General features: G+C 40.4%; 1 protein-coding gene and 2 long non-coding RNA genes across 4 annotated transcripts in view; 1 reads left to right on the plus strand and 2 right to left on the minus strand.

Moving 5' to 3' along the window:
* The window catches only part of LOC126926692 (uncharacterized), a 222,543-nt gene extending 201,981 nt beyond the window's left edge, over positions 1-20,562 (minus strand). Inside the window, exon 1 of the long non-coding RNA XR_007714780.1 lies at positions 19,828-20,562. This is a non-coding gene — a long non-coding RNA (uncharacterized LOC126926692). The remainder of the gene's footprint in view (positions 1-19,827) is intronic.
* On the plus strand, positions 1,006-12,242 carry LOC126926607 (homeotic protein deformed). Its single transcript, XM_050742990.1, has 2 exons — positions 1,006-3,066; positions 9,945-12,242. The coding sequence occupies exons 1-2, from the start codon at positions 2,124-2,126 to the stop codon at positions 10,631-10,633; spliced, it is 1,632 nt and encodes a 543-aa protein (XP_050598947.1). The 5' UTR covers positions 1,006-2,123; the 3' UTR covers positions 10,634-12,242.
* On the minus strand, positions 12,865-17,375 carry LOC126926656 (uncharacterized). Of its 2 annotated transcripts, XR_007714731.1 has the most exons (3): positions 15,830-17,369; positions 14,243-15,538; positions 12,865-14,149 (listed from the first exon to the last, which is right to left on the minus strand). It is a non-coding gene; the product is annotated as an uncharacterized LOC126926656 (long non-coding RNA). The 2 variants fall into 2 exon arrangements; XR_007714730.1 differs by lacking the exon at positions 12,865-14,149 and having other exon boundaries at positions 14,175-15,538; positions 15,830-17,375.
* Positions 20,563-23,605: the final 3,043 nt, after the last annotated feature.

The raw sequence follows: 23,605 nt of genomic DNA on the forward strand, positions 1-23,605 counted from the left end.
GTAAAACGGTCGGTCGAGAGAAGCCTCGCCATAGTACATTGTCGTAGCACGGCAAAACAGAGTGAGTGTGCTCTTTGTGTAATGACTCGGCGCTTTATATGCTTTGCTCCACGCAGCTGATCGCGGGTAGACGTACTTGACCGAGTGCAGTGAGACACTTGTAGAGCACTAATATAAACACGCGGTGAAAGAACGCCGCAGCCATTACTTTCAATTTGGTCCGCGTCGAAACGTCTTACGTAACGCGTGATTCCGTGTGCACAGCGGCCGACCAGACGTTCTGATAATCACGCTGACCGATAGACGATCGGCCGTGAATACTCGCACCATTGATAAGCTGGTTTCAACGAAAAATATTATCAGCCTAATGGGCCAGTGGACCAACAAAATGAATATTTGCATTTGCGAGATTTGGATATTTCGCCAGCGATTCAGATTCCTACGATATTTTCCACTCACTCGCTGCATATCGTTAAATGGCCTATTGCACAGTATCTTCGCACATCGTTCCATTCATTCGCAATTACACTGCGGATCTGTCTAGAAATTTATGGTTTCAGCAGCGGAAATACGATAACGGTTTCTAAATAGAGATTTGTTTCGCTACTTAAATATAATAACGACAATTATTTTACCTCAGACACGTTGTATATTTTAATTATATGCATTCTGTAAATATCTGCAGGTTTAATGAATACACAGCGTTGCTCGAACGACCTAACGCATCTATTACTAAGAGGAACCTCCAAATACGATAAAAGCCGCGTCACCCTAGCGACATCTGCCAATTAGCATGGTGATATCATTTAACCCTCGATGTCACGATCTCAATAACGTTAGACAGCATCGGCGCGGTTTTCGTCGAGCATTGACCATGCTGGCGTAAGATGGATTTCAGAAGGATGGAGGCGGGTTAAGGAGATCCGTAGGAGTGACTATACCGTTCTACGTACCCTGGAGTATGGCCCCATAAGGGCACAGGATCCACGCTTTCCGTGGCAGGGGTTGGTCTCGTGCTTCCACGGAGTGGGGTTAGCTGGCGGCAGAGTAAGAGGAACGACGAGGAGAGGGGGTGTCCCGGCTCTCGGCAACGGCTCGAAGCCAGCCGGTCTCGTTGGACCTGGAGGGAGTTGGGAACAGAGTTGCCGGAGTTGCCAGACGAGTTTCTGCCGAGGCAGGACGAGCTCACTTTCATGGCTCTGTGACAGCTTGGCCGGCGGTCGATGGTGTCTATGTTCCTCGGATCGAGTCGCTTGAAAAGATCAGTGTGAAGTGAATGGGATCGATCGGAGTTTGAGAAGGTGTCATATGGTGGTCGGATATTTCAGCGAAATTGAAGATTTAACGAGCGATTGCTAGAACTTTTCCGATGCATCGTGGACATTGATCGAAAGTTAGAAAGATTATCGTCGATAAAATAGTGTAAAGTGTGTATGGTTAGGAAAAAGATTGTAAAGAATTCTAACGTCATAGAGAACGAGTGCGTAGAAGAGCTCTGGTGACCGTCGCTCGCGAAGGAGGCACGAAGAAAGAAGTTGGTGCACCTGCCGCAGTGGTTCTCGTGGCGCCACTCACGTGTTGCATGCGTGCCGTGCTATCCATCATGGTCGCAAGCTTGGAGCAGCTCTGATTGGTCGGTGCCGCGGTCACGTGGTATGGTAATTGGGCTTCGGTGGGCGGGAAGGAGCGAACGAGGCCGCGGAGCTTCGTGGAAGATCGCAAAAGTGGCGGAAGGAGAGGAGAGGATAAGCAGCTGTCCACCGGGAGTCTGCTACTCTCCGTGGTCTTGCTCTTTTCGCTCGTTTTCTCTCCCCCTGTCTTTCTCCCTTTTCCGTCTTCTGCGTCTAGACGCGGTACCCTTTCCCCTCCGGTGGAAAAAGTCACCCTGCTCGCGGCGGCAGAGAGGGATGTCGGCCACGGGCCACAGTGCAGTGCGGTGTATACGCTTCCAACAATGAATATCATCAACATGGAACCGTGCGATTCTATGAATTAAACCCGCAACGTCGACGGAGGGTGGGACTAACTGAAAAGCTATCGTGATTACCGTCGATCGTTGTTTGGCGTGTGACGAGAGTCGAATCGTGGAATCGGGCGTCGCGGGACGAAAAATTCACGCAAACATGAGTTCATTTCTGATGAATCCATCCACCGGCGGTGGATATCATCATCACCAACACCAGCAGGCAGCTAGCAGCCATCATTTGGCCGCCACTTCCGTGATGGTGGATCCAAAGTTTCCTCCTAGCGAGGAATACAGTCAGAGCAACTACATCCCGTCCACTGGAGCGGATTTCTTTCCGGCTAGCGGGGGTGGTCACCACTTGAATCATCCGCAGTCTCATCAGCTACAATATGGTTATCATCAACATCATCATCAAGCGGCGTCCACTCCTTACGGAGCGTCGTCCGCGGTGCAGCTGAACGGCGGCTATGCCGGCTATGGTAGCTACTATGGGCCGCATCATCCTCATCATCAAGTGCACGCCGTTCATCACGCGAGCCTGCATCCTCATCATCACGCGGTGGGCGCCTTGGCGATGCCGCCGGAGGCTCAACAACCGCCGCTCACGTGCCCATCGTCGATGCAGAACCAGCAACAGCCACAACAGCAGCAACCACCTGTGTCCGCATCGACTGTTCTCGGCTCCACTCCACTATCACCGGGTATTATGCAGAATCATGTGCAGCCGCCGGATAGTCTTCAACATCATCAACAGCCGAGTCAACAGCAGACACCGCACGAAAGTAACGCGTGCAGTCCGGCGAGTTCTAGTCAGCTGCATCGTGACAACTCGCCGGATCTTCAGCAGCAATCGGCTACCGGTCAACAGTCTCAACATATACAAAACTCGCAGCAACAGCAACCGACGCAACAGCAGCAACAGAACCAACAGCAGTCGCAGCAACAGCATCACGTGGACGAGGGATCCGATCAGGACGACATGGAAGATGATCAAATGATGGACGGGTCGCCGGGCATGCTGGAGGATGAGGAAGAGGAAGAGGAGAACGGGGACCGTGTGATTTATCCGTGGATGAAGAAGATTCACGTTGCCGGTGTCGGTGAGTTGGAACTTTCAACGATCCTTTTTATTCCTACAACCCAATGACGATGAAGATTGAGCAATTGTAGCATGGTAGCTTAATTTAGACAGGTCTCACCACGAAATACGCTATTTCCAGTTATTTTGCGATTAAAGGTACAGGCTTGAATTGAATTTTAATTGATACTTTGGAAATTATACGTTAGAAAATGGCACGGTCTTTGTCCGACGGAACATGATGACTCTATAATCGCAGGTTTTACTACTTCAAAAACGTAGTATTCGTCCATGTTCCATCGTCATTTAACCTACTCTGATATTCCATATATTCTGCCGTATTATGTTACATATTTCATTATATTATTCAGCTTTAAACCAGTGTCTTTGTCTTACTACGGCGTGTTCTCAGTTTCATCGCGTTTTCTGACAATCCGATTCATTGCACGTGTTCGCTTTTTTGCCGTTATTAGCTCATTATTAAACGTCTGACGATAAAAACATAATCGCCATGTGTTTACCACACGCCACTAAGCGCATGACGAGAGTTCGGAAGCGATGTTGCAGGATTTACCTGTGAAACTAATACGCAGAGGCCGCAAGGTGACGCGTTACCGACCAGTCGGAAGACTGATGGGCTGCAATTTATCGTTCCACCTTCCGATCACCTGTGCGAGATTTTAGAAGCCTATCCATTTACCACCTATTCGGTTACGCTTAGTGCCGCTATTCTTCATCTCGTATTACACGTCAACTTGAGAAATAGCGAACTTTAAGGACGACCCTAAACAGAAACATTAGAAAAACAGACAAATCGACGGAAGGTTTATCTTATTGTTAGAAATAGGTTTCAAGCGTAGACGCGTGTTATACGATGTCGATCATTTTTTTCCTTTTTTTCCTATTTTGTTTACCTGCTTGTAGCTGGTTTGCGTTACGAACAGGTAGACTTCCCACTAAGAAGCTTCTAATAAAAATGCATAAAAATTACTCGGAAATTGTTATATTTCTTGCACGCGTGAATGTGGTCTGTCACGTTTTTTAAGAAGATCGATATCGAATACAAAATGTCGAGGAATTACACGATAACATAGTACACAAGCTTGGAATACTATTCATTGGAAACGCGGCATTAGGAATGGTATGAGTAGTACGTGTAACGACCGTTCCCGTCTGCGGCAGGCATTTCGCAGAAGGATTATGAATCTACAAAGGGAATTTTTGCAACGTAATATGCCAGAGAATTGGGCTGCCTTTGCAGCCTCAAATTTCTATTCCGTTTTGACCGGGGAAAGTGCTGTTCATTCCAGCTTGCAACTATTTCGCTTTTCAGGCCGTTCTACACGGATACTATCGAACCGGAATATCATAATTCATATTTCCAGGTAACAAAAAATATCATCGATGAAAGAAGCACGGCGCACCGTATGCGAAACAAGTTTTTAACGCGTCGTTCCACCGTAACAAAGCTTTTCTTTCTACCTTTTTTTCTCATTGTATTGTAAGCTCTGTTGGAATCGAGGTACGGCTAGATGAAAGCTCGATAGTTAAAAAGCGATTCGTAAAGTAACTTTGAAAATTATTTGAAAATTATTCACATATATCTGCATAGTTTTGGAAAATTTTATTTTGATTTTATCCTTCTAAGATACGGTGATTCTTTGATTTTGATTTTACGATTTTCAAAAATGATTAGAATATTCTTCTACATAGTTTTATATAGGAATTGTTTACCAAAACTTACGTAGAAGAATGTAGTATAATTGTAATTCGTCGTGGAGAACAATCTTACGAGTCATATTCTTCATTTTCTTGCAAGAAGAGAAAGTTAGTTTTATCAAATGCCAGTATCAGCATATCATCTGTGACATTCTGTGTTATAACTAGACTGAGAATATTTATGTAACTTTGTATTGTTATAAAGTTTAAAGAAGTTTAGATAGAGAGATTTGTTTTATAGTTTATAAATTACAACAAGACTTTGCTTCCAATAGCTGGTATCTTTTTGTACATTTCATTTTACATTTTGTACATTTAAATTACCCACAAATGCACAGAAAGTTAGTTCTATCAACTACCAGTATCAACATATCATCTGTGACATTCTGTGTTATAACTAGACTGAGAATATTTATGTAATTTTGTATTGTAATAAAGTTTAAAGAAGTTTAAATTGAGATCTGTTCCATGGTTTACAAATTACAACAAGTACTTTGCTTCCAATAGCTGATATCTTTTTGCACATTGCTGTTCATTTAAATTACCCACAAATGCACAGAAAGTTAGTTCTAGCAACTACCAGTATCAGCATATCATCTATGACATTCTGTGTTATAACTAGACTGAGAATATTTATGTAATTTTGTATTGTTATAAAGTTTAAAGAAGTTTAAATTGAGATCTGTTTCATGGTTTACAAATTACAACAATAGCTGGTATCTTTTTGCACATTGCTGTACATTTAAATTACCCACAAATGCACAGAAAATTATATGTTGCAGATGTACATATTTCAAAAGTGACACAACTGAAACAAATTCTTCAACTATTATTAGAAGTTTACAAAAATATCATTTGATACCAAACACTTAGTTGATAGCAGAATAAACTGCAACAAACAATAGTCAAATATTATTTCAATAATGTTCCATGCTTAGTCCTTGAAATCCTCCTTTGCTGATCTTCACGTTCTTCCAACAAAGGTCCGAGTTATTTTGATTTGTGACACTTTCCAGATACACTTTTGAAATACGATATGTTCGACCCTGAGAAAAGAATCGCAAGCTCCAAATGCATCCCCGCGGAGCGTCGTCATTTTTATCCGCAGGAGTATCATTTTCGCGCATAACACGGTCCTCGCTTTCACGTTCAGTGCCAGTAAAGTCTGGTATGCGTGTCCGACGGCCTGTCGGAGACTGCAATCTCTCTCCCCCTTTGGATGTTCGAAGCTCAGCGACCGGACGTTGCTGTTAGGAGGGGCTTCTCGAGACCGTCGGTCAGCTTCGGAATGGAATGTGTCTGCACAGATTCTAAACTGAACTCGCTGCCATGCTTCCTCTATCGTGCTCCTACGGACCACCAAGGAACGCTTCTAGCGTGCCACGCGAGGATTGACGTCGCTTGTGATACGACCAACGAATCGATGCACCAATCTCTTCTCATGTGTCACCTTCGTCGCGACCTGAACCGATGCTAGTGACGAGCCACGATGGTCACTTCTGATATCGAGTCTCGGTTACAACTCTTTAGAAGAAAACCATAGAACCACGATAGAGGCTTATGATAAGGCGAGAAATAAATGGGGTGTAAAGTGGACGAAGGAATTGTACTGTTGAATTTTGTTTGTACCAACTGGTCGCAGGATAAGCAGTTTATACGCAGAACTCCATTTATTTTGGTTCATCTAAGGATATACAACTTTAATATCAGGATTTAGTTATTGTCTTCATTATCTGTGATTTTTCACCTGTGCAATAGTTTGATGCTCAAAACAATTTAAACAATTGGGTTCAATGGACAGTTGGTTGCATCAGGTTGCATCAATAAATGGAATTCTTCCACTTAAATTGCAGTTCATATAACATTGGAGCTTCTTCAATCTCTTCATTATTTATGATTATTCGTTTATGTAATAGAATTTTATATTTATGTGAATAGAATCAAAAGTTATTTCATTTGGTGCTAATTAACATTTTTTCAAGTTTTGCTGTAGAAGCTTCAAATGTAATGAAAAGTAATGAAAAGAAGAAAGAGTGATGCAAGGGGTTGGAAGGGTGAGATAAAAGTGTACTACAGTTGGGTCATCCAAATTTAATATGGGGGTTTGTGAAGAGCACAAAACGATTAGAGGATCGTTGTTTGTCACTTTGATTTTTACACCCACTTCTTATGACTGTGCATTTTTTCTCAACGACTACCTTAAAGTCAATCTTCATCGCGGTATCAGACGAATAACATGTCAATTTATCAAGCACATGAGACTTTTTCGCTTCTGTTCATTCAATTGTGTAACGTCGCTCAGATGATGGCATCTGAAATAACGCGAAGATAAGAGGTTCGATATTATTTGGATACTGTATGATCTTATTTGTAAATTAGGAATATTTACGACCATACAATATTTGTGATTGTATCGGGACTATGAGAATGATCAAATAACTTCAGACATGCGTTTCTTCAAAATTCTTTTTTCTGAACAACTTACTTTCATTTTTACAATATATGTACAATTTTTATATTATTTCACAACCAAAAGGACCAATTGGAATTTACCAAATTTATGTTGGAGTATCAAAGCAAATCATCATTCTTTTGACTAACTTCAGACTTGTTCTTCATCAAAATGCTTTCTTCTGAACAACTTGCTTTCAATTTTACAATATATGTACAATTTTCATATTATTGCACAACCAAAAGGACCAATTGGAATTTACCAAATTTATGTTAGAGTATAAAAACAAATCATCATTCTTTTGGCTAACTTCAGACTTGTTCCTCATCAAAATGCTTTCTTCTGAACAACTTGTTTTCAATTTTACAATATATGTACAATTTTCATATTATTTCACAACCAAAAGGACCAATTGGAATTTACCAAATTTATGTTAGAGTATAAAAACAAATCATCATTCTTTTGGCTAACTTCAGACTTGTTCCTCATCAAAATGCTTTCTTCTGAACAACTTACTTTCAATTTTACAATATATGTACAATTTTCATATTATTTCACAATCAAAAGGACCAATTGGAATTTACCAAATTTATGTTAGAGTATAAAAACAAATCATCATTCTTTTGGCTAACTTCAGACTTGTTCCTCATCAAAATGCTTTCTTCTGAACAACTTACTTTCAATTTTACAATATATGTACAATTTTCATATTATTGCACAACCAAAAGGACCAATTGGAATTTACCAGATTTATGTTAGGGTATCAAAGCAAATCATCCTTCTTTTGACTAACTTCAGACTTGTTCTTCATCAAAATGCTTTCTTCTGAACAATTTACTTTCAATTTTACAATATATGTACAATTTTCATATTATTTCACAACCAAAAGGACCAATTGGAATTTACCAGATTTATATTAGAGTATCAAAGCAAATTATTATTCTTTTGACTAACTTCAGACTTGTTCTTCATCAAAATGCTTTCTTCTGAACAATTTACTTTCAATTTTACAATATATGTACAATTTTCATATTATTTCACAACCAAAAGGACCCATCTGAATTTACCAAATTTATGTTCGCATTCTTTTGACTTTTTGCCTAATAACTTTGATAATCCTACTGGGACCTCGACAAGTATTTCAGCTATTTGGCGCTCGAGCAACACGGCCTTGAAGTATCGGTCAGCCGATTGGAAAATTGTAGAGTCAGTTGTTTCAGCGTTTCACTGGAGAACGATGGTGTCGGTGCACGTGTCACGCTTCTTTATCCATTGCGATCGGTGATCGCGCGTTCCATGAAGTCGAGCGTGTGCCACTAGACGGTGACACGTCGCCTCGAGACTATCGCCAATAGTACAAGTCTTAAAATAATGATGCTTGTCACTGGTCGAAGCCTGTACTCGTTCGAAAGCTGCAACAAATTGAACATTCAGATAGTACGACTTGAAATTGCTCACATGAATGCACGTTATTAATTGTCTGCTGTGTTTTTACTTCCCATTTGTTATCACGATTCACTGTCGATTCTTTTTTGTTTTTATCCATTAAATAAACCTTTATTACGCACGAAAATCTTGAACAATCTCGTGATTGTTAATTTTAGATCGTCCAGTCAGAGACTCGTTCTTTATTCAAGTTTCTTTTAACAGATTTATATTTATACTTTAAATGTAATAGGCGGAAAAGCGTGTTATAATGAAGAATCGCCAGGAGTGAGAGAGAATGTACGATAAAAATCCGATTGTATTAAAGAATCCATTCATCGAGTTATTTCTTAAGTCGTTTCTATACGTGTCGCGGATAAATAAGAAAAATCGATTGCCGCATATTAACTAGAAAAATCACACGATAACATCGGCGTGTAATTGCTTGAATAATCGCTTGGCTATTCGTGGCGTGCTATTTTCTAATGACAGATAAGGTCGAAACGATCACTTGCCAAAGCTCTGTAATCGTACAGAAAAAGCTAATCATATTTATTCATGAACAAATATAATTTCTCTTATTAAATAGGTTTGGCAGTTTGCTTTTTAATCGATTCACGCAGATTCAAGTTTTACTTCATTTTATTTCACCACCACGTACAGCTATCTGAACACACCGGATATACTTAGATAAATAACACGTGGTCGACATCTAAGACAAAGCAGCGTCGTTAAAAGTCGTACCAACTTAACTTGTAGGAACTAGCGATCATACCAACTTAACGTTTCTCAACAATTTCAAGAATATATTATTTCTATATATATTCTCGGTCTCCTTAAAAATAACCATATTTTACCACATGATCTTAATAAATTCGACCAGATTCTGGTCCCTAGAAGCCAGTCAACTAACCTCACTCTATTATTTATAATTCCTCGTTATATTCTCGGTTTCCTTAAAAACAACCATTTTTAACCACACGATCTTAAAAAATTCGACCAGATTCTGGTCCATAGAAGCCAGTCAACTAACCTCACTCTATTATTTCTAATTCCTCGTTATATTCTCGGTTTCCTTAAAAACAACCATTTTTAACCACACGATCTTAATAAATTCGACCAGATTCTGGTCCCTAGAAGCCAGTCAACTAATCTCACTCGATTATTTCTAACTCTTCGTTATATTCTCAGTCTCCTTAAAAACAACCATTTTTAACCACACGATCTTAATAAATTCGACCAGATTCTGGTCCCTAGAAGCCAGTCAACTAACTCCACTCGATGTCTCTGTTTGGTTCTTGCAGCGAACGGCTCGTACCAGCCAGGGATGGAGCCGAAGCGACAGAGGACCGCGTACACGAGGCACCAGATCCTCGAGCTGGAGAAGGAATTCCATTACAATAGGTACCTGACGAGACGGCGACGGATCGAGATCGCTCATACCCTGGTGTTGTCCGAGCGGCAGATTAAGATCTGGTTCCAGAACCGGCGCATGAAGTGGAAGAAAGATAACAAGCTGCCGAACACGAAGAACGTGCGCAGGAAGAACGCGAACGGTCAGACAGCGCCGCCGTCGGCGAAACCGGCTAAGACGCCGGCCACCAGATCGAAATTGGCAACCGGGAACAACAATAGTCAAAGGAAGAACAACAACAATTCCCCGTCGAGTGGAATCGACGCTAGTTTGGACTCGGGCGTTGGTTTGACGGACATGGCAGAAGTGCACGCGGTGAACGCCGCTCTTCCGCATACGAACGTGGTTCATCCGAGTTTCCAAGGTCACCCGCATCCTCTGGCCCATCTTCAAGCACAGCTGAGTCATCATCATGTGAGTGGCATGATGGAGGGCCCGACGGGAGGACCGTTGGGACACATCGGCTCCGGAAGTATCAGTCCTCTTGCCCCGGCGACCAGTCCGTCTGGACTGTCGCAGGTCTCCGCGCCCATTCCGCCACCGGCGGTCAAATCCGATTACGGGCTAACGGCGCTGTAACATCCGTCCGGGGAACCGGACTGTTCAAGTCGACTGCCGGGCTTTGTTGGTACTGCTGGCCAGGGGTTCGTTGCTGTTTGGTCGTAAAAGCATTCGTCTTCAATTCGTTGGCTATTTATCGAGTGAGCTGAAGTTTCACGAAACCGTCGAAGAGATTGGACGAATGGAAAACGAGGTGGACAAATTGTTTCAACGATTGAAGGACATAGTCGGCTACTACTGAACGCATCAGGGTAGACATTTACAGAGGAAGAGCTGCGTCATCCTTTGATCCTTGCTCCAACGAATCATTGTTTGATGGATGATCTGTCCGGCAAGAAAGAGATTCGAGTAGCCGGAAGCGCGGATCCTCCATTACAACCAGCAGCAGTTCTCCAGGACGAATTCTGGTATAATTTGGCGTTGGCCTAGAAAGGAACATCAGTTACTGGAACGTAGTCTAGAAGCCACGGTGATTCGCGCAAATCGCTCGTCTATTGTGTCTCAGTCGAAACAGTGACCTGAATACACAAAGGATGGGACTGAAGTTTCCTGCGGTCTTTCTCCTTCCCAACACGGCTGAGTCATCATCATCTGGATGATACGGCGGACGATCGAGCGCCTGGTCTGGTAAAACAAATGGGCGCTCACGATGTCGGTTACTAATTTTCTTCACTCTCGGTGCTCTCTGACCGTTCGGGTTCACAGCGTCTGTCAGAGGATCGTCGAGGTAACAGGGACAACAACATCTCTAGCGCTAGGTCTTTGCAAGTGAGAAGTACTCGAAGACTGAGTGACGATGTCGAGGACGTTTGTCAAGTGTCACTAGGTGTAGAAAACAGGGTGCAGGATTTACAAGCTCTGGTCAGGAACTGATAGACACGGGACAGTTTATAAAAGAGTGTGGAAAGATGTGAGTTATCGTCTGAAACTTTGTGAAAGAACGTCAGGCCGAACAACTGGCGAGTGTTCGTGTGTAGCGTTGAGAAACTGCACTCGATACGTCAAAGTTTCTTCTTTCTAACGATCCAATTCTCCGCGTTTCAAGAACTTCCGCCTTCTTCCCTTGCGTTACTTCTATCGGGTTCTTGTAACATTGGAAATTCAGTGAAAATTCATTGAAAATATTTTACGGCACACTATCGGGTTTTTCAAAAGTCGAAGCTTTGAATCCAATCTTCCACTATGACTCCTCCTTTTGTCGAGAACTGTGTTTCGATAGATAACCGGCCCTCGATCCAAAGGTAAAAAGGGAGATGGGAGAAAGGAATCGATTCGTTCCACGATGCGTGAAACTGTACATACACCTGGTTAACGTACGCCATGTATATAGTCGTGTAAAGAAATTCTTATTGCTATGTGATTAAAGTGCATCGTATTTCGTATGTCATTACGTAAGTGTGCGGTCTTAGTGTCTTAAGTATTCGATATGGAACTGTGACGGAACGTTTCAGTCACGAAAACACATTTATGTTCAGCAAGCGTCGAATCGTTGAACGTTGTTTCATCGTGTAGAAGAGGAATTCGTTTCGAAGGAAATGTACAGTGACGCCTGCGTTTCGATATGAACATATTTATGGAAAAATAAATGAGAAGAGGTTAATAAAGTAGCGATGAAAATAACTGAGAATATTTGTCTATAAATATCATGCGGATTTAGCTGCGTTTTCTTTCACTTTAGCAAGATCACTAGAATCCCACTTCACCACATCCCATTTCCATTCTTTTTCAAATTTCCTGTTCATTTGTTCAATGGTTGTTGAATTTGCCAGAGTTGCTTGCTTATGGAACCGGAGTTCGTTGTCCGTGGCAAAGTGGAAACTTCCTGTACTCGTCAGACAGGCCGTAGCGAGATCGTCGGACCGAGCGAGGCTCTGGCCAAATCTCCTGAAATTCACTTGAAGCTCGCGTCACGTGCATGTTGTAAATAGCGCTGCGAGATATCGTCTATTTTTATCGAGAAAGTATACCGACGACCAATAACAAGGATTTAGATTACAAAAGGATGTAGCAAGTGGCGCCAAACGAATCGATGTATTGCGAGAGCGAGAGAAAGAGAGCGAGCGAGAGAGAGAGAGAGAGAGAATAGCAATGAAACGTTGATTTAAATGCACAGAGTCGCTGTGACGATATACCAAAACGATGTTTATCTGATTAAATATAAGAATATAGAGATATTAAGAAACATTAAACACGTTCTATTCGGAATGGACGAGGATGAAAGGCGGTCATAGTGTAATTAGCCAGTTCTAAGCAAGTGCACGAGTTTACAAGAACGTTCTATTAAGTGTGACATTATATTCCTTGACATTCTACCGATAATGTATATAGCCTGTACGATAAGAATCGGCACACTTCGATGATTATGTTTATATTGATCGTAGTGATCGATTAAGATACAATCGTGAAGTAAATTGAATCAATAAATAAATGTTTCGTAATTTACAATAACGTAGTGTTTCCTAAAAAAAAAAAAAGAAAGACAAAACAGAGAAGAAAAAATCGACATCCTTGCACGTAAACTTGCATCGAAAGAATTTCGTATTCTTTTTTTCTTTTTATTTTCTTAAGAATTCAGTGATTCTATTAATGTCAACTCGTTATCGTATCGCACATAACCTAACTGGTTTTTAACCAACTATTATCATCGGTTTCGTTGCTTCTACGCACTTAAGTTGCGCACATTTGCCCCCCCCCCTTCCCTCTGCTCTCCTATTCGTCGTTATCGCCAACGTGAAAAATGAACATTTCGGTTATTATAGATTTATTATGTGGCGCATTCTTATCGGTTTTTCGCGCGATACATCATTTGAAGCAGGAAACAAACGATAGCCAGCCGAGTCGAGGTAAACTTGTTAGTTGACGGCGTTGACAGTATCTCATCCATATTACGTATGCAAAGTTGCGTGCATATATTTACCGGTTTCATGGAGAGGCCCGCATAATAAATCATTTCCCTTCGAAAAAGGAATACACCGATCGGTGGAAAACGCGCGAGAAAAATAACGAGATAATACCACGTATGAATCATTCTGATAAAACCGACGAACGCCTTTGATAGCGAACCCTCGGACGACTTAATGCCGCCAAAAAGTTCAATTGTTCGTTATCTTCTGCACAAACGGAACGTCAATTTGTTACGAGGCAATCGTTTCACGCTGTGTACCCCAATTTACCATCAACCACGGGAAATGGCTCTTCCAGCGCTATAGGGGTTCGTTGGAACTCTACATCAGTCAATTTGAGATTCCACGAGTTTATTAAATAAGGCAGAACGATGACTGGCACATTTTTAAAAATATTTAACGAACACTTCAGTGAAAGCAATAACAGCAAGGAAAAATGGCCAAGTGGTGGCGACTGCTCTTCCCAAATTATCTAATTTCCAACGTTATCGCGAAGAAACTTAGTCGTTTTCTAAGTAACGATCCTTGTTAAATAAATTCTTTAATTTCCAACGTTCGCACAAAGGAAGAACATTGAAATACGTCCAAACAGCAGTGGTTGCCATTCCTTGGTCATTCAATTTCCTACGTCCTAAAAAAAAAAATTAACAAACAACTAAGTGCCAATGACTATCCTTCCTAATTTATCTAATTTCATACAAATAATTCTTCAACTCTATTCTACCATTTTAAATATCAAATTCTGTCACCAAATTTGGTGCCAGTTCTCCATAGCAGAGATATCGATTTCTTATGTGGGGACATTCGACATATACATAACGCAGTATTATGCTGGCAGCACAGTTTACAAGCATCGAGGGGACATTCTGTTGGGTAGCCTGGGCGCGAAAGGGGTTCTCCAACGGGTGCCGTTTCTCCTATATGCGTACGCGCCCATGCGTGCAACATCGTGACTGTTGCGCATGCGCGAACACGTGCGTGGTTGCCGCAGCATGGACTGGGGATATGCCGCAGCAGCCTCGAAAAGAAGGGTGGCACCCGGAAAGCGAATGAGGGGCCGCCTGCACGACCCTGCCTCCGCCCATGCAACCAGCAGCCCAGCCAACAGCCGAGATAACCTGCTACCACCCAGGATCGAAAGTCAGACATGGCTCGTTGCTGCTTTCGTTTCATGTTTTCTGGAATAATCGCATCGCCTGTCCGCGATGAGATGTTATACGCCACGTTGTCATTGCGAATGACCCGGTGCTCCGGAATTTTTTACCATTTGGGCGAAAGTAGGCGTTCCTTAGGCAAATGGTATTTACGGTATATTTCTTTCCTGTTTTCAACTATGCTGCGTTCCTTTCATTATTTTCGAGTATTTTATGAACGTTAAGAAACATGTCAGCAATATGAGAAAGCTCTCATTGCGTTAAACTCTTCTCAGAACTGAAATTCAGAAAATGCTTGATAATTCTGAATATATTGTTCTGCAGTCTTCAATGGTCGATAGAAATATTGCGTAATGAAATTAGGAACGGCGGAGGATTTCGTGTTCCTGAAAATTGTTTGTTGCAATGTTTCAGTCCACATCCTAAAACAATACGTGTCATTATTGCATCGATCTGTAAAACATCTTCAATCCAACTAAGATTAATTCGAACGCGGTGTACGATAGATCCATAACGAATTTCGGACTAGATTCCCTAGTTTTGGAGTAAAAAGCAAAGGGAATCAGCAAGCGACACGGTTACCAGCAAGGTTCTCGAGGAGGAAGGAAGCACACAAGAGCAGCTAATTGCAAGATCTATACACTGATCCGCTATCCACCGAGCGACCTACGTTCTCTTCCGGTCTTGAATACCCTTACAAGCCACTCTCGGATATAGATTGTGTTGGGCGTGAATTAAGGTAAATAGGCTGACCGGTTGATTGTCCTGAACTGGGTCTTTAACGGACTATCTCCCTCAAATTACTTGGCAATTATTTGTCCTTACATCGAAGAGGCTGCATATATTGTCGACATTGGGTCATCTACCTATTGGAAAAGTCAAACAAATTTTACTTTAGTCAAAATACAGGCATTTGCAACAGTGTTAAGATACGAGAAATATAAGAATGCAGTTAGAGATAATATTAGGCACGGCAGATAGATGAGAGTACAGTAATTTAGTCTGAGTATACTTAGTTTAAAATGAAGTGCAATGTTCTGTAGTGTTTTATAAATATTACAAGAAACGCGAGAGAAATAACAGGTTTATAATAAAAAAGATAGGAGCAGCAAATCGGTAGATTAAGAAATGGAAAATCTTGGAAGAACAACAGATACCTTGTTCCTATGTGACATTAAAAATCAAGGGACGATCTTCGTTGCAATTTCCTTCTACTCATCCAATGTGTCCCCGGTCTCTTTGGGGGTGGGAACAGACAGCGACACTGTACGAACGCGAAATACCTTCCGGGCCGGTTATCAGATCCTCCTTACGATTCGTGACCCTATTTTCAGGCGGCGTTATGCCACCTACACGCCACGTTCCACATTCGTTGCGCCAAGACAAATGATCCGTATGCGTCGGTCATTTCGCCTCGCATCCGCCTGGCAATCGCGCGATCTACAAGCTGTACGATGTACGGTGTACAGTGGGTGGTCAGTGAATCGCTCGTTTGGCAAAGTACGGGGACAAACAACGTGAAATTCGCGCCTTGTCCCGCCCCCCACCACCCCCGCAGCTAAGATTTAACGGGTTTCTGACCACACACTTCGGTTGCGCAACATTGCTGCGATCAACCTAACAAATGATTCGCTGGGAACCATCAACGTTGCACTATTTAAGTCGATTGCAACTTTGGGTTCACGAGAAAATGCATTTTCTTGGACTCGTCCAAGCGTCGATCGACTTTTCTTATCGCAAGCTGACGCCATTGGAAAATGCTACTTTTTGAAGATTGCAGCGCGACGATCGAATAACTTAAAATCCTCGGTTTAATGTAAAATTGAAAATTTGAAAGAACGACAAATTTTGAGCCTACGAAAAGAAACGTTTAATTATGCGTCGAAATGTGAAGTTCAAAGCTCTCAGTTGAATTTCAGAAAAATATTTGACGAATGAATCGGAGAAGTTGGAATAATACTCCGTTGGAGTATTGGACAAGACTTCCTGGAGTTTTTGAGTAGATTGGAAGATTTATGATGAGACGTAACAAGGTTGCAGTTGAAGGTAGTGCGGTTGCAGCCAGCACTTCCTGTTGAGATAAGTGGACAGCTGAGGACTCGGGAAAGTGATTGCAGTTTCTGAAGCAAACGTTGTCTGACTTCGAAATTGCACGCCTACTGCATTCACCAAAACCGTACTTTACTGTCATTTTTCCAACTTCCTATAAACTTTTACTTTATCTCGCTTTCTATTTAGATAAGTTCATCCACATGGGACACGTGACGTTCATGTTGAGAATTGTGGACCTTGATAGCCGAAATAATGGTATAGGAACGCTAAATTTACACGTGGAATTAATATTAGAATAATTATACAGTTATTTGATGGACGATTTCAAAGATATTCATCGATACATACTTGCACGTGTCTCAGCACTTTCTTCCATATTCGACTGTTAGCCGACTGTACTGTTTACATTCGTTTGTTTTCGAGACGCCACGCACACACATATTTACACACACTGATATTTACATACAAGTATCTCCTACGCATGTAACCTAGTCCAGGACATAAAATTATACATATCTCAATATTATTATTTTATCGAATTAGGTACGATCCCTAAGGCTTAATAAGTAATCATTCATTCGATATAATGTGTTTGAAACATAAATATTGAAATAGAAATTAATATAATTTTCATTTTCTGTGTTGTAAGGTTTCTGTTTCCTTGCATTATGACACAATGTCTTCTGTTTGTAATATCAACTTTTAGAGAATGTTGAGACAAAGGTTGGTATAAATTTCATTCTGTGTCTTGCATTTTACGATATTTTCACCTGTATTATGTTATATTCACTGTTTCAATTGTATTAGGTAGTCCGGAAAGTTTCTTTCCTTTCATAAGGTGATAATAGATGAACAACAATTTTTGTTTTATATTTGTTGAAAATTTTGGATCTTGATAATCGAAATAATGCTATAGGAATACTAAATTTACATTTAGAATTAATATTAGAATAATTATACAGTTATTTGATGGACGATTTCAAAGATATTCATCGATACATACTTGACGTGTCTCAGTACTTTCTTCCATATTCGACTGTTAGCCGACTGTACTGTTTACATTCGTTTGTTTTCGAGACGCCACGCACACACATATTTACACACACTGATATTTACATACAAGTATCTCCTACGCATGTAACCTAGTCCAGGACATAAAATTATACATATCTCAATATTATTATTTTATCGAATTAGGTACGATCCCTAAGGCTTAATAAGTAATCATTCATTCGATATAATGTGTTTGAAACATAAATATTGAAATAGAAATTAATATAATTTTCATTTTCTGTGTTGTAAGGTTTCTGTTTCTTTGCATTATGACACAATGTCTTCTGTTTGTAATATCAACTTTTAGAGAATGTTGAAACAAAGATTGGTATAAATTTCATTCTGTGTCTTGCATTTTACGATATTTTCACCTGTATTATGTTATATTCACTGTTTCAATTGTATTAGGTTGTCCGGAAAGTTTCTTTCCTTTCATAAGGTGATAATAGATGAACAACAATTTTTGTTTTATATTTGTTGAAAATTTTGGATCTTGATAATCGAAATAATGCTATAGGAATACTAAATTTACATTTAGAATTAATATTAGAATAATTATACAGTTATTTGATGGACGATTTCAAAGATATTCATCGATACATACTTGACGTGTCTCAGTACTTTCTTCCATATTCGACTGTTAGCCGACTGTACTGTTTACATTCGTTTGTTTTCGAGACGCCACGCACACACATATTTACACACACTGATATTTACATACAAGTATCTCCTACGCATGTAACCTAGTCCAGGACATAAAATTATACATATCTCAATATTATTATTTTATCGAATTAGGTACGATCCCTAAGGCTTAATAAGTAATCATTCATTCGATATAATGTGTTTGAAACATAAATATTGAAATAGAAATTAATATAATTTTCATTTTCTGTGTTGTAAGGTTTCTGTTTCTTTGCATTATGACACAATGTCTTCTGTTTGTAATATCAACTTTTAGAGAATGTTGAAACAAAGATTGGTATAAATTTCATTCTGTGTCTTGCATTTTACGATATTTTCACCTGTATTATGTTATATTCACTGTTTCAATTGTATTAGGTTGTCCGGAAAGTTTCTTTCCTTTCATAAGGTGATAATAGATGAACAACAATTTTTGTTTTATATTTGTTGAAAATTTTGGATCTTGATAATCGAAATAATGCTATAGGAATACTAAATTTACATTTAGAATTAATATTAGAATAATTATACAGTTATTTGATGGACGATTTCAAAGATATTCATCGATACATACTTGACGTGTCTCAGTACTTTCTTCCATATTCGACTGTTAGCCGACTGTACTGTTTACATTCGTTTGTTTTCGAGACGCCACGCACACACATATTTACACACACTGATATTTACATACAAGTATCTCCTACGCATGTAACCTAGTCCAGGACATAAAATTATACATATCTCAATATTATTATTTTATCGAATTAGTTATGATCCCTAAGGCTTAATAAGTAATCATTCATTCGATATAATGTGTTTGAAACATAAATATTGAAATAGAAATTAATATAATTTTCATTTTCTGTGTTGTAAGGTTTCTGTTTCCTTGCATTGTGACACAATGTCTTCTGTTTGTAATATCAACTTTTAGAGAATGTTGAAACAAAGATTGGTATAAATTTCATTCTGTATCCTTGCATTTTACGATATTTTCACCTGTATTATGTTATATTCACTGTTTCAATTGTATTAGGTTGTCCGGAAAATTTCTTTCCTTTCATAAGGTGATAATAGATGAACAACAATTTTTGTTTTATATTTGTTGAAAATTTTGGATCTTGATAATCGAAATAATGCTATAGGAATACTAAATTTACACTTAGAATTAATATTAGAATAATTATATAGTTATTCGTTGGACGATTTCTAAGATATTCATCGATACACACTTGCAAGTGTCTCAGTACTTTCTTCCATATTCGACTGTTAGCCGACTGTACTGTTTACATTCATTTGTTTTTGAGATGCACACATATACTTCCACATACTGATATTCACATACAAGTATTACTACTACGCAGTTAACCTAGTCCAGCACATGCAATTATACATATCTCAATAGTGGTACAATGTCTTCTGTTTGTAATATCAACTTTTAGAGAATGTTGAGACAAAGGTTGGTATAAATTTCATTCTGTGTCTTGCATTTTACGATATTTTCACTTGTACTATATTATATTCACTGTTTCGATAGCATTAGGTTGTCCGGAAAGTTTCTTTCCTTTCAGAAGGTGATAATAGATGAACAACAATTTTTGTTTTATATTTGTTGAAAATTTTGGATCTTGATAATCGAAATAATGCTATAGGAATACTAAATTTACATTTGGAATTAATATTAGAATAATTATATAGTTATTCGATGGACGATTTCTAAGATATTCATCGATACACACTTGCAAGTGTCTCAGTACTTTCTTCCATATCCGACTGTTAACCGACTATACTGTTTACATTCATCTGTTTTCGAAACGCCATGCACACACATACTTCCACACACTGATACTCACATGCAAATATCTCTACTACGCATCTAACCTAGTCCAGCACATAAAATTATACATATTTCAATAGTTCAATATGGCTACTGGATAATTCATGGCTAGACTCGGTGTTCAGCAACGCGGCGGTCGGTCGAATTTGAAAACAGCAAAAATGACGGGGATTCGAGCGATCCCCATTATGTGTAATTGGAGGGGATTAACGAGTCACGACTCCATTTATCAGGGCTCGTAATTACAAAGCATCCCGCTTCTCTCTCTCTTTCGTGCCACCCCTTCTCGCCGTGGCGCGTTCATCGCGTCACTTTACGCTCGCTCCACCGACTGACTGACATCCCCCAGAGGCAGTTTCGCATCTCAAATACACATTAGGCTGTAACTAAAGATAACAGGAGCCCCGTGTCGTCGACGGGGGAGCCCGGTGAAATTAGATTCGAAACCCGCAGACACCGCGGACACCTCGTCACCCTGTATTCGATCACCGCTGAGATGCTAATCGTAACTCCGGGAGACCTGGATCATTTTGCCGGAGAAACGATGGAAATATGCTTTGAAAATTGGCGGGAGTTGAAAGCGATGAACGATCATGCGAATTGCTTGAAACCGTTCTTGTTATGTACGAACAATTATCTTCGACTTTGAAGAATAGATAGCTGTACATAAAGGAGTAACCAGAATTACTGATTTTGAAAATACACAATGAACAAGTAGACGTCTATTAATCGAGGTGAATTAAATAACATTGAATAGAACATTGGACAAGATTTTTATTAAATTTTTATAAGGATGATAATATGGTGAAAAGAGAACAGAATGAAGAAAAATGAACGCTGCTGTAGAAGGCTACATTTTGAACCTTAAATTTGATTTACTTATTTTTGATTCACTTTGTTTCGTATATCACACTTGGTGTGTTTATTTATATAAAATTCTCGAAATTGTTACAATGTCATCAAGATAAGAATGTCTGGAATATTTAATAACGCATAAACTATATTCAATAAGTTGGTTGCATTGAAAGACAAAATCAGTTACAATACTGGGACAATGTTTTTTTCTTTAGCAGGGCAGTTAAACGAGTCCGGTGTTACTGCACAGTAGCAATCGTGGACACGCGCGGTTGATGCAGCGACCCAGCCAGAAAGTTAACACGGGCGGTCGCGTCGATCCTCGGAATTAATTAAAACCATCGAAACGAGGGGGACGTGTATTTTTATCTGGCTCGGTCTTGGTGACACATCTATCTCGAAGCTGCCGTATCACGTAAAAAAGACGAGTTCTGCTACCGCCTGCTACTGCTACCGTAGCTTTATCTTCGCTGCCAATCCCAATGCGTCCATTTATAAGTTTCCTTATAAGTATCGACTCGCGTCGTCTGCTCGCGATCAAATCTAGCTTCTGGATTGACAACTGACTCGAACAAATCGTCGCTGATTGTTGTTAAAATGTTTCTTGTGTTGTGATTGCTCGCGATACTGGTTTTATGGAAGGATGAACCATGGTTCCATTAATCTGTAGCTGTTCGTAGTATCTTTCAAAGAATATCAATATCAGACTGTGAACAATAACGTTGAGCAACGAGTAGCAACAAGAACTGGAAATAAATCTCTAAATATACCTTCTTGCTTTACTAAGATTCGAGTGAAATGAGCCACCTCATCCCCATCAGCCTTCGTTTCTTTCTCTACAGATCATTATCTCGACGAAACAGTTTTCTCTTCGCTTTCACGACGTTTCCAAGCTATCCGCTGCTCTGTCCTCCATACTATCCTTCGCCAAAAAGAGCCAACAACGACTGCAAGTCAACTTGACGAAACAACTTGCGAACGAGTCGCCGCGGCAACATCAGCCACCGCGAACCGCGCTATTACCAGGACTCGTCGACGGTACCTGTCGCTAGACGCTGCCCCTGCGTGGATCAGCGGCCCGAGAAAAAGAATCAGAGCGACAGAGAGGCGACTACGTGTCCGTCGGCCAACAGATAGAGACGAAACGAGCAGCCTGGGCGGCGCAAAGACTTCGACTCGCAAGCCGCACGTTCATTAATCTTGATCGGATCAGTCGAGATAGCGGCGAGCTGTTTCGGAAACCCTCCCCCACCAGGCGTTCTCATCAAGTCCCCTAGTACCATCGTTTCAACCTCCTCTTCCTCCACCTCCACCTCCACCACCGCCTCCTTCTTCATCTTCTTCTTCTTTCTCTTCTGGCTCGTATCCTCCATCCGCGTCTCGCAGCTCCTTTTTCTTTCTCCAACTCTTTCCTGGACCCTCCTCTGCACACCAAAGGTTCAGGGGCGCAAGAAAACCCCCAGGACGGATCGGTACCGCAGTGCCGACGACGGCCAGCCGTTTTAATTCCGGCTGAATCGACTGCCAATCCCCTTCCCTCGACCTCGTTCGCCCTCTCCCCTCCCTAGCCTGCATCGAGCCTTTATAATTCATTAAATTCTTTTTTCTCTCGTTGCACAACCTATTCGACGTGAACTCGGTGATCTTCTCTCTGTTCCTATGGTTGCATGCGCGGTGCTGTTGAGAGGAGAAGGTACGCTCGGGGTGACACTCCAGGTGTTGCGTGTTTACTGTACTTTGCTTGTGCAGGAATTTTCGCCGATCATTGATCAACATGAACTCGTGATCTCATTATTTGCTGGAAATAACAATGTTTGATGAGAAACAGGATGGATTGTTTAGTCGTTCTTAGGTGTAAGTTCTGTCAAGATTGAAACTTTTGTGAATGTTACTCTACAGACGTATTAACACTTTGACTGCCACGTGAGTCATATATGACCCACGGTTTCTCCTGTGACGCCACGGTTGTCATTGGTGACCGGAGCGCTTCAGCTTCTTACAATTGTAATAATTGAATGAAAATTCACAGTTAGGGCATTTTCAATATAACCGATAAATAGAAGACACTTTGAAATAAAAAGTGCCCCATTGAACAATTAAACATTTTTATTAGAACATCAATAAAAAGAAAATGAGGACAAATCTTGCATTACAATTAAACAAACAATTAAACATTTTTATTAGAACATCAATAAAAAGAAAATGAGGACAAATCTTGCATCTAACGGTGCACTGTGTTTGCATCCATATCTTTGATGGGTAATCTACGAATATTATTATAAACACACCTTAGAAAATAAAATAAGTAAATACTGCTTTATAATCATATAATTGAGGTTAGAAGTGTGAACGCACCTTACTGTTATATATAGCATGAGCAAATACTGTTTACTAATATCCTCTACACGTTCAACGATATATTATGCACGTTTTGCTTGCGACGAAACAACGAATG

This window comes from Bombus affinis, chromosome 18 (assembly GCF_024516045.1).
Source record: "Bombus affinis isolate iyBomAffi1 chromosome 18, iyBomAffi1.2, whole genome shotgun sequence".
NCBI lineage: Eukaryota > Metazoa > Arthropoda > Insecta > Hymenoptera > Apidae > Bombus > Bombus affinis.

Bases quoted from the DNA above. Each gene is read 5' to 3' on its own strand.
- LOC126926607 (XM_050742990.1), top strand. From the start codon at position 2,124: ATGAGTTCATTTCTGATGAATCCATCCACCGGCGGTGGATATCATCAT. The intron at 3,067-9,944 runs GTGAGTTGGAAC...TGGTTCTTGCAG, and splicing joins GATTCACGTTGCCGGTGTCG to CGAACGGCTCGTACCAGCCA.